Below are 15731 nucleotides of genomic sequence, written 5' to 3' on the forward strand. Positions count from 1 at the left end.
CTTATGATAGATGGATCCAGATGCATGGTCATTTGGTGTCCATGGTTGGTGCTCAGTATCTATTAGAGCCTAGTAGCACACTAAAATTTGATTTTCCAAAACACATGTAAATCTCTGCTGCAAATGGCATGGCCTTGCTACAAAATCCAAGGAGCCTTTTGTGTTGTTCCTATCAAGGCTTGCTGTAAGCTCTACCTGGCTTCCTTTCCCACCTCTGATGTTTCTAAAAAATATAGGGTCTGCCCGGTCATAAGGCCCAAGGGGCAGAGCTGCTTATCTCATAGCTTAGACCCACTGCAGGAGTTTGTACAATCTCTTGAGGTCCTTGCCAGGGTGCTAAATCCTATATCTTTGATAAGTGCTCCCAAATTAATAAACTCTCATATCTAATTTATGTTATATTTATGTTTTTTAGATTATGTTATTTCTCCCTTGATTAAGTACCTCTAAAATCAGGTTCCCACATACTGTCCCAATTCCTACCAGTATATACTGGCTAGATCTTTCATTCCTTTGGGGTATAGTCTCTTCCTCCTATGTCAGACATAGCAAGCTCCCAGATCGGTTATGCTGTGACTTAACCCTAGTTCTTGACATAATGGCCAAAAAAGGATCTATGGACAAATCCTAACTGGGACGCATGTTTTCTTAAAGGAGAAAGTGCTAGCATTAATGAGAGGTAGACCAAATTTGTAAGCTCATAGAGTCTGGTGGTTCAAAATCTTCAGGGACCTCTATCCAGGTGTCCTCATGACAAGTGTCAGGATCCCACTTTTTCCCCAACGAAGGCCCTGGCCTTGCTCTAACAGAGTTGTCTTGGTTAGACATTTAACCTTCCCTGGAGTTTGATCACTCTGTTAAATCCTGGGCTTTTGCTCAGTTTCTCTGTCCTTCCACTGGAGGAAATGAGAGTCCAAACAATCCTTTAGGGGGCTCTGGGGCATATATGGCCCAACAGAGCAATCCCATATTAGGCAAAAATGGACATGCCTTTATACCCTCACTTTAGTTAGTCTTTGGATGTAGGCCTTACTGCTGAAGCATCTCTGCTGGTGATGTGGGCAGCTCATCTATGTTTCCACCACTACTGCTCCATCTAATTTGTTGACTCATTCACTCAACATGTATTTAGTAATTATGTTCTATATTCCAGGAAGTATGCCAGGTATAAGGGATATAGTATCAGATAAGACATTATCCTTGCTTTATAGAACATGCAGACTAATGAACTTGAGGTTACATCTTCCTGAATGGTAAAGGATGAGGCACAATGAGCTGAAGTTGCTTAGTCCAAGTCACACTGTCAAACAAATATATCCTTAGCTTATAGATTTCATTTGAAAATAGGGGTGAAGTGATCCAAAGGTTAGCCTTTTAGGAATAATGATGTTATTTCCAAATAAACAGAAAAGGTCCATTCATGTTTGTCAAGTCATAAAATTACCCCTAAATGAAAAGGTCTGAAGAAACATTATGGACAAAAATAAATAAATAGACAATATCCTCCTTTTGTTTGTTTGTTTGTTTAAGATTTTATGTATTTATTTGAGAGAGAGAGCGTGCTCAAGCATGGGGAAGAACAGAGGGAGAGGGACAACCAGACAATGTGCTGAGTGCAAGGCCAACACAGAGCTTGATCTCACGACCCTGAGATCATGACTTGAGCTGAAATCAAGAGTCAGATGCTTAACTGACTGAGCCACCCAGGCGCCCTGACAGTATCCTCCTTTTGACAGTACACTTTCTTTATATAGTCAATTCCGTAAGTTTTCTTTTTTTCATCCTGCCTTCTAAATGTTATTGTTCTTGGCCTTTCCTTTTCTCAGGACACGTACTCTCTGGTGATGCATCTACTCTTTACTGTCTTTTTGTTGATGGTTCACGTATATCTTTCCTTAGCTCTAGACCTGTATACTCAATTGTGTTGTGAATATTCCTACCAAAATGTCCAATATATATCTCGTAGTCATCTTATCTAAAAATGAATTTCTCTTTCTTACCCACATAGATTACACACACTTTATTTCTACTTTTCTGTGTCTTCCCCATATCTGTCTAGACTGACAACAGTCTGTATTTTTAGTATCTTCAACAAACATGTGAAGATATGAGATCTTTAAAGGTGGAGAACTTAATAATAGATATGGAAGTTTATTTTCCCATGTAGTGCTTAGAGTTGTCATTTTCTCATGTCTGGCCAATCTTCTGTTTCTTTTACCCTCAGAATTTTATACTAGATTGAATCATGTAAAATTACCAATGTTTAAGGTTAAAAAAAAAATGCCAAATATCAGCAATTTCATCTAGTACAACCAAATACTACTTTTACTGTGGTAAGATGACTTCTAAAATTTTTATTTTTAAAGAGAGTAAATATAATAACACTAATAAATACAAACATTGAAGTTGATATGTTTCTAAGGTAAAACAGAGCTACATCCTAGAGAATTCGCCTTATAATATTCCATTTTCGAGTGAATTTAAAGAGCTTTGGGGTCTGAGATTTTTTTTTTTAATCTTGTAACTGCAGTTGTTTCTTCACTGAAAAGAAAATTTGAAACAATATAGATAGATTCTAAACCACAGTTAAAGCAGAGTTGTCAAGTCTAAGAACTTTATATAAAAAAATTTTTAAACATTTTAGTTTCAACTAGGAAATACTCTAATTTTACATTAGTCTTTAGTGAATAAGAAGGATGTGGTTACTTTAAAAAAAATAGAACTAGTGTATTTTAGAGTTTTTACTGACTTTTAGAAAAAAAATAATACTTCTTTTCAGTTCTAACAAGTGATTCATTATACATAAGGCTTTTTGGCCTTCTGAATTTCTGCTTTAGCTAACGAAATCTATAAATAGACTATTACATATCCTATTTTATAAAAAGTGAAATGTTTTCAGTTATTGTAGAGTTGTCTAGCTCTTAACACACAGCATGTTTTGGCTCTAGCCTTTGTCATTTTCCTTAATGTGTGTTAGACGTAGAATCAGTGTTTTTAAAACTTTTTAAATGAAAATTCTTGGTCAAAAAAGTATAAATTGCTGATTTTTCTTATAAATGAAGGCTATAGCTTCAATGACTGCTTTGTAGTTCCCCAAGAGAAATGGTTCGGGCTCTGTGGGCCCTACAGACTCTGTCACAACTGCTCAGGTCTGCCTTTGTGAGGACAAAGGCAGCTGTAGAGAAAAGGTAAACAAGTGGCCATTGCTGTGTCTCAGTGAAACTTACTTACAAAAAGAGGTAGCCAGCCTTTGGGGTCACAGTTTGCCGACTGCTGCTTTTTCCCATACTCTGTAGACTTTATCTTCTTGTAATATTTTTGCTATCTACTTTGTATTTTAGTTATTAGTTATTTCTAAATTGACTAGTATAGTGTTTTATACCTGGTAGATAATCAGTAACTAATGAAATAAGAATGAAATTTTATACATTTCACCTTTGGGAAAATGTACATCATTCCAACAACATTAATTTAGAATTTTCTCCAGAAGTATATAACTTGAAAATAGATAAAAGAAACTGAAGAAAAGTGTTGGGAGGAATCAGAGTCTTAATACATTGTTTATGCTCCCCTAATTTAAGTTTCATTAAAGATTCCCTGTGGGCAAAGATGTAAGCCTGTGAACTGCCTATTTTCCAATGAGAGCCTATCTTCCAAGTATGCCCTTTTGATAGACTGCACCTCCTAATACTCAAATCAGGACTGACAACCTCAAGTGCCCTATTGGAAGCAGGCAGGTAGTATATAGTAGTGAAACGGGTCAGGTATAAGACACAAGAGCAATTGGTATGGGCTGTGGTAACCTAAAGAATGCATCTAGGTAGCAACTGCTGCTTAGATCCATCCAGATTTGCCTTTGAAAATGCTTGCCTATGCTTGCTAGGTCATCTGAAACTAACAATCTTATTAAGCTTTATATATAAAAATCTCTGCATTTTTAAATCTTAGTACCTAATTCAGTTTCTATTAATTAGTGAGCAAATGCTATGAGCTAAGCCAAATAGGTCTGTAGGTGACATTGTTCTAGCACACATAGTCAATATTGGGATAAGTCAAATGGGCCTACTCCATTCACTTACCTAGATTATATGTGTTAGGAAAAGAGTTTTTCCCTGGATCAATATTAGTCTGTGTTCAGTTTCTGCTATTTTGTTTACTGTCTCACAAATAGTTATATTTCATTGTTCTTCTCAGATTTGATTAACTGACCATTGATCATTGTTTCAGAGTAAAAGTGTTAATTCTCTTAAAATCAATAATCACAGAAATATATTAAGTCACTTCCAACTGGATATAACTTAACATTAGCATAGTGTTTGAGAATATAGATCTGTGCTGTCCAATAGAGATATAAGGCCAGTCACAAATGTCATTTAACATTTTTCAGTAGCCATATTTACAAAGGTAGAAAGATGCAAATGAAATTGATTTTAGTAACATTTTATTTAAACCAATATATCCAAAACATTATCATTTTAATATGTAATCAATTTAAACAGTGATTTGATTTTTTCATTCTTTTTGTAGTGTCTTCAAAATCTGATGTCTTTTTACATTTACATGTCAGTTTTGACCAGCTACATTTCAAGTGCTCAATGGCCACTTAAACTCATCCACGCTACTTAAAGGCATCCACTTCAGCAAGCTGTTTAACTCATCTGCCTTGTCTGTAAGGGCATTAGGATAATATTACGAAATATGGCTGTTGTGAGGATTAAATTAGACACACAGGAAGTACATAGTGTATGTCAGTGTATCCATGATCAGTAGATAGATAGATGGGTAGGTAGGTAGGTAGGTAGAAAGGTAGGTAAGTAGAGAGGTAGGTAGGTAGAGTGGTAGGTAGGTAGAGTGAGAGAGAGATTGATAAGAATAATAATAAAAATATATGTGGATATAATCATGTCCCATGCAAAAACTTCAATTAGCTTCAACATAGCAAATAATTTTTTTTATGATTTAGGTGCCTTCTATATGCTAACTCATATTATCATATAATAATCTATTTAAGCACGGTATAGCCATTGAAAAAGAAAATGCTTCATACATCTTTAAACAATAGTAGAAAAGGCCTTCATAACTGAAGACATGAGAAAGATTATGTTGTTATTATAAAGTTTGGTCTATGTTATTTTGTTTTCTATACGGCTTGAAGTAGAATCCATAAAGACAAGGTAGGTGAACACTGAGCCTTGTTCACTCTGAAACAGTGTTACTGATTGCCTTCTTTCATTTCTTTCAGCGCACTAAATTCATTCTTTACTCAAGTTGTTTACTCTGTCTAGAACACTCTTCCTCTTTTCTTCTCTTGGCCAACTGGCCTCTTCTTATTCTTCAGCTTTCAGATTAGATGTCAGACCTGAGGTTTACCCTGACCATCTCTCCATAGGTCTTCTCTTTCACTCTCTACGTTGTTATCACAGTTGTTTCCTATATTAGCCAATGTGATGTTTTGTAATTATTACTTTTTAATTTAGTTGTTTTCAGTCTCTGTATAAGACTTCTTGCTGTGTGAGAGCAGGGCTTGGGTTTGCCTTACTTGCTAACAAAATCTCTGCAAAGCAATGTAGTACCAGCACGGAGCAGGCACCACATATTTCTTGAGTGACAATGAATTAATGAATGGATGTGTGCTAGTATTAGGGATTTTCAAAGAAGTCACAGAAATGACTTCTTAAGCTGGTGTATCCACATCAAGAAGCTACGAAAACTACAGTTCTTTATAACATCCACTGGATTATAAATTCCACAAGGACAGGAACTGTGTTTGGATATGAAACTAAGTGCCTACCAGCTCAGCCTGACACATATTAGACATTCATATATATTTGTTGATTGAATGAATAGATTACTTTTTGATGTGAAGTCATAGGCTGGACATCTATACTAGGAGGAATTTTACTCTAAGATAAAATTTAGGATGAGTTAAAAAGAAACATGGATTAAGGTGATTTAAAACCAAGATGCTGTAATAGCAATGCAGTAAAAATGTGTATTTTCTGTTATATTTTTTTCTAAAAGGGACCTGTTGGTTTACCTGGAGAAGTTGGGACTACTGGAAGCATTGGTGAAAAGGTAATGTCTTTCATTTTTTTTTTTAACAGTAAGAATTCTAGGCTAAACTCAAACGAGAGACATTCATATGGTATTTTATGTTAATTAGAAATCACTCATAACTTAAAATGCATCATCCGTCTTGAATATCTTAAATATATTGAAATATAGCTAATAGGTTATATGTTTCTAATTTTTAAAGGGCAGATTACTCTTTAAGTTGTGATGATGTGGTCTGAAGAGAAAAGATGAAACTGATGGTTTAGATTTATGACTAGACCATTTTTAAATCTACTTTATCAGAGCAAGCCCCCTAAAGGAAGCAGTTTTGAAAGGGATTAAGTTATCACTTTACCTGATCCAAGTCTCAGTCACAATCTCTTACTTTCCACTTGGAATCCAGTATGCAATTATTCATGGATATTCATGGATATTGTAATGGAAATTGTAATTTGCTTAAAGATTACCTAGAAATCATTACCTTGGGAGTGATTTTCCATGTTTAGTTTCAAATTTAGGAAAGTCTTTTTAGAAAATAAAAAGTAATTCTTTACTTGAGACCACCAAGGACATTTTAAATTGTTTTTATGGAATCTTATAATGGGCTTGTAGACAATAAACCAAAACTTTGGGTATTTGACTAAAACCTGATTTGCTAGATATAAATTTTAAGCATGAGAGTCTTGTGCAATCACTACATAAGGCTACTCTGTGAGTAATTAAGTCGAGCTGGGATTAGAAGTAAATTAGATAATATTCCAGTTATTGCCATCTGAAAATTTTAGTTTAAGTCAAAGTCAACATGTCTAAAATTTATCACTATTTTCCCAGATTTTAACTGGTCTCTTCCCAATAATCTCATGTATATTAGTATGCCTTATACCTATCTCAATTCTTCCAGTCTTCCAGAATAAATAGAGTAAAATCCATATTTGCTTTCCTTTTTCCTCCATTCTCTATGCCTAATCTTTTAGCAGGAGTTAGAGTTTTTTTCTACGTAATTCATCTTTTCTAATAGTCAATCCAAAGCCTGCCCCACCCCCCAAGACATACTCTTATCAGTTTATGTTAAATTTACCCCGTCATATTTCTATCCTCTAATCCATCCTACGTACTACAGCAGAGGGACTAATTTTGATGGGTCATGATCAAATATTTTCAAAAACCATCATTGACTCCATACTGCTGACCCTATTAACCCCTCTACTTTGCTGTCAAAGTACTACATAATTTTGGCTTAATCAGTTCATCCAACAAATTTTCTTTTTTTTTTTTAAATTTTTTTATTGTTATGTTAATCCCCATACATTACATCATTAGTTTTAGATATAGTGTTCCATGATTCATTGTTTGTGCATAACACCCAGTGCTCCATGCAGAACGTGCCCTCCTCAATACCCATCACCAGGCTAACCCATCCTCCCACCCCCCTCCCCTCTAGAACCCTCAGTTTGTTTTTCAGAGTCCATCGTCTCTCATGGTTCTTCTCCCCCTCCGATTTCCCCCCCTTCATTCTTCCCCTCCTGCTACATTCTTCTTCTTCTTTTTTTCTTTCTTAACATATATTGCATTATTTGTTTCAGAGGTACAGATCTGAGATTCAACAGTCTTGCACAATTCACAGCGCTTACCAGAACACATACCCTCCCCAGTGTCCATCACCCAGTCACCCCATCCCTCCCACCCCACCCCCCACTCCAGCAACCCTCAGTTTGTTTCCTGAGATTAAGAATTCCTCATATCAGTGAGGTCATATGATACATGTCTTTCTCTGTTTGACTTATTTCGCTCAGCATAATATCCTCCAGTTCCATCCACGTCATTGCAAATGGCAAGATCTCATTCCTTTTGATGGCTGCATAATATTCCATTGTATATATATACCACATCTTCTTTATCCATTCATCTGTTGATGGACATCTTGGCTCTTTCCACAGTTTGGCTATTGTGGACATTGCTGCTATAAACATCGGGGTGCACATACCCTTTCGGGTCCCTACTTTTGTATCTTTGGGGTAAATACCCAGAAGTGCAATTCCTGGATCATATGGTAGCTCTATTTTCAACTTTTTGAGGAACCTCCATACTGTTTTCCAGAGTGGCTGCACCAGCTTGCATTCCCACCAACTCCGCATCCCGCCAACATCTGTCATTTCCTGACTTGTTAATTTTAGCCATTCTGACTGGTGTGAGGTGGTATCTCATTGAGGTCATCCAACAAATTTTCTAATATTCTCCAATATAAACCTTTCTCTCTCCACTGTCTCATATATTACATACTTGTTCCTATTCCTGTTCTTACTGGTTTTTTTTTTTTTTTTTTTTTTTGCTTAGAGTATCCTCTCCCATTCCCTCTACTTATTCAAAGACAAACTGTAGGACTCAAATTCTCATCTCCTCCATAAAGTCTTGCCAGATTCCTCTAATCCTTCCTGATTTCTTTCCTTCCTGGACTTAGAATAATAATCACCACACAATTTGCAATTAATTGTCTTCTAATTGATTGACCTTTGTTAACGGCATGTCTCCAAATACTTGAGAGTTTGTTAATGTCATGTCTCCAAATACTTGAGACTAAGTCAAATTTCTGTTATAGCTCTCCAACTCTCAGTACATCGAAAGTGCTTAATATATACTTACTGATTTTTTATTAAGCATCTAACAAATAGGGACACCTGGGTGGCTCAGTTGGTTAGGTGTCTGCCTTCGGCTCAGGTCATGATCCCGGGGTCCTGGGATCAAGTTCCGCATCAGACTCTCTGCTCGGTGGGGAGCCTGCTTCTCTCTCTTCCTCTCCCCCTGCCTGTACTCGCTCTCTCTCTCTCTCTGACAAATAAATACATAAAATCTTCAAAAAATATATAAAAAAGAACAATATAACAAATATAAAATGAGCTCAGTTAAAAAAATTAGATTTGTAATTGTTTTTATTCTGACTTATTTTCTTCTGTGCAAAGTCAAATGTTCTACACTAAGATGACAATCCTGGGAATTTTAATGTGAATCAATTCTTTTAATCTGCTATGGCATATTTGATTATCTTAATTATATTTAATTGTGGTAGACTACAGAAATAAAATTTTGTTCAATGGTTATAGGAATTAGTTAATTCTTACAATATGTTTTGATACTTTTACTATCCTATTTCATATGCCTCAAAATGATAAGCATTTCTACTTATAAAAATACTTTTAGTACTTTATCCCTTGAAATATATTTTGAGGATTTTTATTGTATTAGAAGTCTAGCAACTTTAAGGTAAAAATACAAAATTTGTAAATTAAAAAGTGTTGGCAGCTAGGATGAGATATGCATGTAAGTTATGATTCTGACAATTTTCCTGTCAAGGCTTAGCTCAGTCATGACTGATTAACATGCCTTAATGTTTTTCTTTTTTCTTTGTTTTAAAAGGGAGAACGTGGAAGTCCAGGTCCACTAGGTCCCCAGGGGGAAAAGGGTGTTATGGTAAGAGTCAGTGATTTGAAATATATGTTCCCAAAAAACATCATAATTCTAGAGGTGAAATTGCCTTGAATGGAATTTAAGTAAATGAAAATGTCTATTTTACAGTGTATTTCCTTTAGAATTTTCCTTTCCTTTAAACAGTTTACCTTTCACATGCTGATTGGCACTGCAAAGCATGAAAATCAGATGACTTGGTCAAATGAGTCAATAGTTTTAAGAGAAGAATTAACCCACCATAAATTAACTGAAATGGATGAAAAAGAAAATTCACTTAGGATTCTACTTTTCTTTTATAGCTTATAGTTTCAACAAACTGAGGGTTCTAGAGCGGAGGGGGGTGGGGGGAAGGGTTAGCCTGGCGATTGGTATTAAGGAGGGCACGTATTGAATGGAGCACTGGGTGTTATACGCGAGCAATGAATCATGGAACACTACATCAAAAACTAATGATGTACTGTATGGTGATTAACATAACATAATAATAAAAAATATATATATAGCTTATAGTTTCTATGGCACATACCATCACTGCCATGCTTCCATGAGTTTGTGGTCCTGATGTAATTCTTTGATAATATGTGAAACATCAGAATCCAGAATTCATCTTATTCTCTTTCATCTTTAAGGTAGTAATAGATGACAAATATTATATATAGATCTTATTTTTTTAGTTTATTAGTTTCTAAACATGATAGGAACTAGAACAAAAAAAATATCAATAAAAGATTCTTGCTTCAGAAAATCTATCGTAATAGATCTGGTGGCATATAATACTGTCTACAAGTTTATTTTACCTAAGTTATTCTTTAGTTTTAACTTCTGTATTATCAGCAAAACACTATAAGATTTCATTTTTAGCTATGTCCAATTGCTGTAGCCTAAGAAATTTAATATACCCATTAGGTTAATCAATTTCAGGAATTACTACCTACTAAGACATCATTTTTAGCTATGTCCAGTTGCTGTAAACTAAGAAATTTAATATACCCATTAGGTTAATCAATTTCAGGAATTACTACCTACTAAGACATTCTCTAAATTAGTATTAATGCCATAAAGGGTGTGTTCCTTCTAAAATTTAACAGGTTGTAGAGTATTTCTACACATTCACATTCCTTAATTATAGAATTCTCTAGTCTCTGACAATGAAATGGCTTCATAATCTATATAATATAACATATATCTATTCATAGCATAACAAAACCTACAGAAAGATAAAATGAATATTCTCTTCTCAATAGGTCATAATATGTGATTCTGTTTAGCCAATTTCTTTTCTTTTTTTTTTTTTAAATTTTTTTTATTGTTATGTTAATCCCCATACATTACATCATTAGTTTTAGATATAGTGTTCCATGATTCATTGTTTGTGCATAACACCCAGTGCTCCATGCAGAACGTGCCCTCCTCAATACCCATCACCAGGCTAACCCATCCTTCCAACCCCCTCCCCTCTAGAACCCTCAGTTTGTTTTTCAGAGTCCATTGTCTCTCATGGTTCTTCTCCCCCTCTGATTTCCCCCCCTTCATTCTTCCCCTCCTGCTACATTCTTCTTCTTCTTTTTTTCTTTCTTAACATATATTGCATTATTTGTTTCAGAGGTGCAGATCTGAGATTCAACAGTCTTGCACAATTCACAGCGCTTACCAGAACACATACCCTCCCCAGTGTCCATCACCCAGTCACCCCATCCCTCCCACCCCACCCCCCACTCCAGCAACCCTCAGTTTGTTTCCTGAGATTAAGAATTCCTCATATCAGTGAGGTCATATGATACATGTCTTTCTCTGTTTGACTTATTTCGCTCAGCATAATACCCTCCAGTTCCATCCACGTCGTTGCGAATTAGCCAATTTCTTTTCTAGGCAGAGTTACTAATAAAAGTATATATAGCTTCTGTGTAATCATGTCTTATTTCTAACTGTAGTACATTTCCCATGGCCTTTTATATCTTGGATAGGAAAGAGAGATCTTATTTACATTATCACTTTTATTGCTATTTATAATTTACTGGTTTGTCTTCAATGAAAATAATCAGATATGATAGAGACTTCATGTCTTTCATATTTTTACTCATTATAGGGATATCCAGGTCCTCCTGGGGATCCAGGACCCATTGGTCCACTGGGATTACCTGTAAGTAAAGACTTTATATTCCCTTCTAGAATGTCTATTTAAAATTTAAATCTGTGATTTTGGTTATACTATACTTTTTGTTCTTATGCAAAATAAGTAATGTATAAACTGATGAAGGCTACTTCTTTCCTCAATGTAAAACACTCTAGAATATTTCATGGTATCTTAATCTTCCTCACCTCTACTTGCTTTATCATTTACTTTTAATAATCAGTACAATTCTGTAGCTAAAACAAAAAGAAATTTAAACTTTCTTTTGAATAACGACATATAAGAAAACAGAGTCAGTAATCAAGCGTACATGTGAGCTTGGATAAACAAATCACAAATAAGTCACAACATATTTTTCTTAGAAATTTGCAAATATTCTCAAACAACCAGATAAAAGTTCGAGAAAATGTATCTTTATTGACCAAAACTTGAGTTTTAAAAATACTCCATTTATTATATAGAGAAAGATAACAAAATCTTGCCTCTAAAGAAATAAAGCTTGCTTATCAAAATTTGGCCATTATTATCAACTTAAATATGAAAAAGATAAGCCTTAATAATCCCCTAAACAGAACTATTATCAGAAATGGTTTTAAAAAAAAAGAAAGAAATGGTTTATGCTGTTTTGGGAAGCTTCTGTTTTGAAGATAGGCCTGACTTTCCAGGCATGTTACATAGACAGGCATGTTATTGACTTCTAAAATTAGGAAGACGGATGTAGATTGGTACAGTTGCCAGTCTTTTTATTCACAGAAGATAATAAATAAATCTAAGATCCTATGAAAGTTCACTGTTTTTATCTACCTAATGTCATATAGATAAATAAATTTTGTTTTCTAATTCTTCATTAAAGACTATCAAGTATAAAAATTCATTGTAACTGACTTAGTAATAAGTAACAACTTAATCTTCATTACATCTATTTGTGGCATATTTGGGGTATTTTGTGACATTTTTCATCATACAGGAAAAAAATCTATTTTTATGTGATGGGATTATCATAAATGTCTAGAATAATGAGAAAGAAATCTTGCAGCAATAGCCATCGCTTTTTTGATGGACCAAGCTGATTAGACTACTCAGACTGGCTAAATAGGTGTCTCTTTCCACTGTGACTCCATGTGTTCCTCCTGAAAACTAGTTGGAATACTGGGAGAGGGAAGAATAGCAGAATAATGGGGAAAGAAATTATGGCATTTATTTCATAAATAAAGCATATTTTAAAGGAGATTAATCAATTTTATTTTAAGAATTCCCAAGGAGAATTACATGTCATAAGAAAGGTTATAATTCCAATTTTGCTAATGTTCCTGTGAATTCTATAACTAATTTTTAAATTTTCAATGTGTAGGGTCATGTGGGGGCAAGAGGACCACCTGGGAGTCAAGGTCCTAAAGGACAAAGAGTAAGTTATCTAATGCAGGAAGTAATCTAATACATTAACCTCAAAAAAAAAAAATGACTTTATAAATAGTGATGTGTTCAGCAAAAATAGTTCTATGTCTTCTAGATTGTGCTTGGATATTGTTGGTTTTTTTCCTTGTTTTCATTATATTAGATGAACTACCTACCTACATTAATTGAAGTGTGACTCATTATCATTTGTACTCATAAAACCATACTTTTCCATTTTATGTTTTACAAATTTTACTAATTCATATAGAATTCTTCTTTCACATTTTCAACTTCCAGTTCCATTCTTTGGGAGAATTGTAAAGGTGAAGATGTTTAAATTAAGCATTTTTCTACTCACAAGAGACTTACATAGCAAGGAATAGTAACATCATGACAGATTAAGAGCAATAGGAAGTGGAATGAAGACAAATGCAGGATGCCTGTTTATTAATTATAAATCAGAAGTCATATAATCATCATCATTTGGTGATTATGTATAAGAATTAAATTAGAAATCTTTCAATCTTTGAGTTTTTTAAACATTAAATCCTTTTTTTTTTCTTTGAAGAAATAAGAACCACAATTTATTGCATCACATGCCAGGCACCTTTACATCTATTATTACTTAATACTTAGAACTACCCAAAGAAGATGTATTGTCTCAGATATTATAGCTGAGGAAAACAGAGCTCAGAGAGTTTAAGTATATGGCCTATAGGCACACAGAGAGAAATGACAAAACAAGGATTCAAATCTTAGTGTGTCTATCTCCCAAGCCTATGCTTATTTGACACCACACAGAATACTAAGGAGGTTTTTTTTTTTTCCTTGATAAATCTGAATATGTGGGCTGTAAGAATTCTCCTTTCTCCCTTGGCTTTACTTTGATTTTTAGAATTAGTGAAGAAAATATTTTAAAACATGGTGTCCAACTAACAAAAGTTAAAAACAAAACAAAAACTTCATTTTCCAGTTGGCAAATGGGAGAAAAGTGTTAAGAATGCCGTTTGCAATAATAACTTTAGTTTCATGTCCTGTGTTTTAAGTGAAATTTGATGAAAGAGAGTAAATTTGTCTTTATTATTATTTCTTTTCTGAAAAACTATTTTCCTTACTGGGTTATAGATTTACAATTTATAAATAATCCTGATGGCCACTTATATTTTAGCCCAAATGAAATTTAAAATAATAAAATAAAAAGACAGTAGATGATCTGTACCCAAACTGTCATTTAGTGGTCTATACCCTGCCAGCATTTAGTACTTGGTCAGGTCCAATGTGTTTATTCAACTTTGTATTAGTCAAAGTGAGAAAGTTCAACCAGTTTTATGACAGTTGCAAGAAAGCAGAAATACTTTTTGCTATGTTTTACTTTTCGTTAATTAAGTAATTGAAGGCTTATAGAAGCCATGTACCTAAGCAAGAACTCCTCCTGAACCACATGTGTTTTCTCCTGAGTCATATGGAAAGTTCATTTGCTCCGTGATTTTCTAACTTCCCCATGAACCCTGGGTAATTGTTGCCCTTTTGTTTTCCCTTTTTTTTTCTTCCAAGATGTTCTTTAAATTCAAGTTAGTTAACGTAACACTAACTAACATAGTGTGGTATTAGATTCAGGAGTAGAATTTAGTGATTCATCAGTTATGTATAACATCAGTGTTCATTCCATCAAGTGCCCTTCTTAATGCCCATCACTCATTTAATCCATCCCTCCACCAACCTCCCCTCCAGCAACCCTGTCTGTTCTCCATAGTTAAGGGTCTCTTATGGTTTGCCTCCCTCTCTGTTTTTATCTTGTTTTTCCTTCTCTTCCCCTATGTTCATCTGTTTGTTTCTTAAATTCCACATATAAGTGAAATCATATGGTATTTGTCTTTCCCTGATTAATTTCAATTAGTGTAATATACTCTAGTTCCATCCACATTGTTGCAAATGGCAAGATTTCATTCCTTTTTATGGCTGAGTAATATTCCATTGTATAAATATACCACCTCTTCTTTATCCATTCATCAGTCAATAGATTGTTATCCTTTTCTGACTTTGTCCTCAACTTTTACCTCTTCAATGGTCTATTTTCCTCTTATCCTCCAAATACATTTTACTGATTCTCTCCCAAAAATGGCTTCTCACAATTACTTAAAATTCATTCAGTACTTTCTAAACAAGGAAATCTTATTTAGAAATAAAGGCTTTGTTTAGTACAAAAACACTTCCTTTGCAGGAGAATGTTTCAGGCAATTCCTGAACATTGAGAATACAAAAAAGAACTGAAGACCAGAATATTTAAGAATATATTATTAGAAAGTTCCATTCCAGATGTCATGTAATATCTTCCTATTTCTACTGTCTTCTTTTTTTTTTTTTTTTATTTAATTTTTTTTATTGTTATGTTAATCCCCATACATTACATCATTAGTTTTAGATATAGTGTTCCATGATTCATTGTTTGTGCATAACACCCAGTGCTCCATGCAGAACGTGCCCTCCTCAATACCCATCACCAGGCTAACCCATCCTTCCAACCCCCTCCCCTCTAGAACCCCCAGTTTGTTTTTCAGAGTCCATCGTCTCTCATGGTTCTTCTCCCCCTCCGATTTCCCCCCCTTCATTCTTCCCCTCCTGCTACATTCTTCTTCTTCTTTTTTTCTTTCTTAACATATATTGCATTATTTGTTTCAGAGGTACAGAT

At 34.4% G+C, this 15731-nt stretch overlaps 1 protein-coding gene across 1 annotated transcript in view; it reads left to right on the forward strand.

Moving 5' to 3' along the window:
- Positions 1-15731, forward strand: part of COL24A1 (collagen type XXIV alpha 1 chain) — a 237673-nt gene that overhangs the window by 63312 nt on the left and 158630 nt on the right. Inside the window, exons 6-9 of the mRNA XM_078071776.1 lie at positions 6022-6075; positions 9466-9519; positions 11603-11656; positions 12999-13052. Coding sequence (XP_077927902.1) covers positions 6022-6075; positions 9466-9519; positions 11603-11656; positions 12999-13052 — 216 coding nt within the window. The remainder of the gene's footprint in view (positions 1-6021; positions 6076-9465; positions 9520-11602; positions 11657-12998; positions 13053-15731) is intronic.

The sequence above is a fragment of the Halichoerus grypus genome, chromosome 5 (assembly GCF_964656455.1).
Source record: "Halichoerus grypus chromosome 5, mHalGry1.hap1.1, whole genome shotgun sequence".
NCBI lineage: Eukaryota > Metazoa > Chordata > Mammalia > Carnivora > Phocidae > Halichoerus > Halichoerus grypus.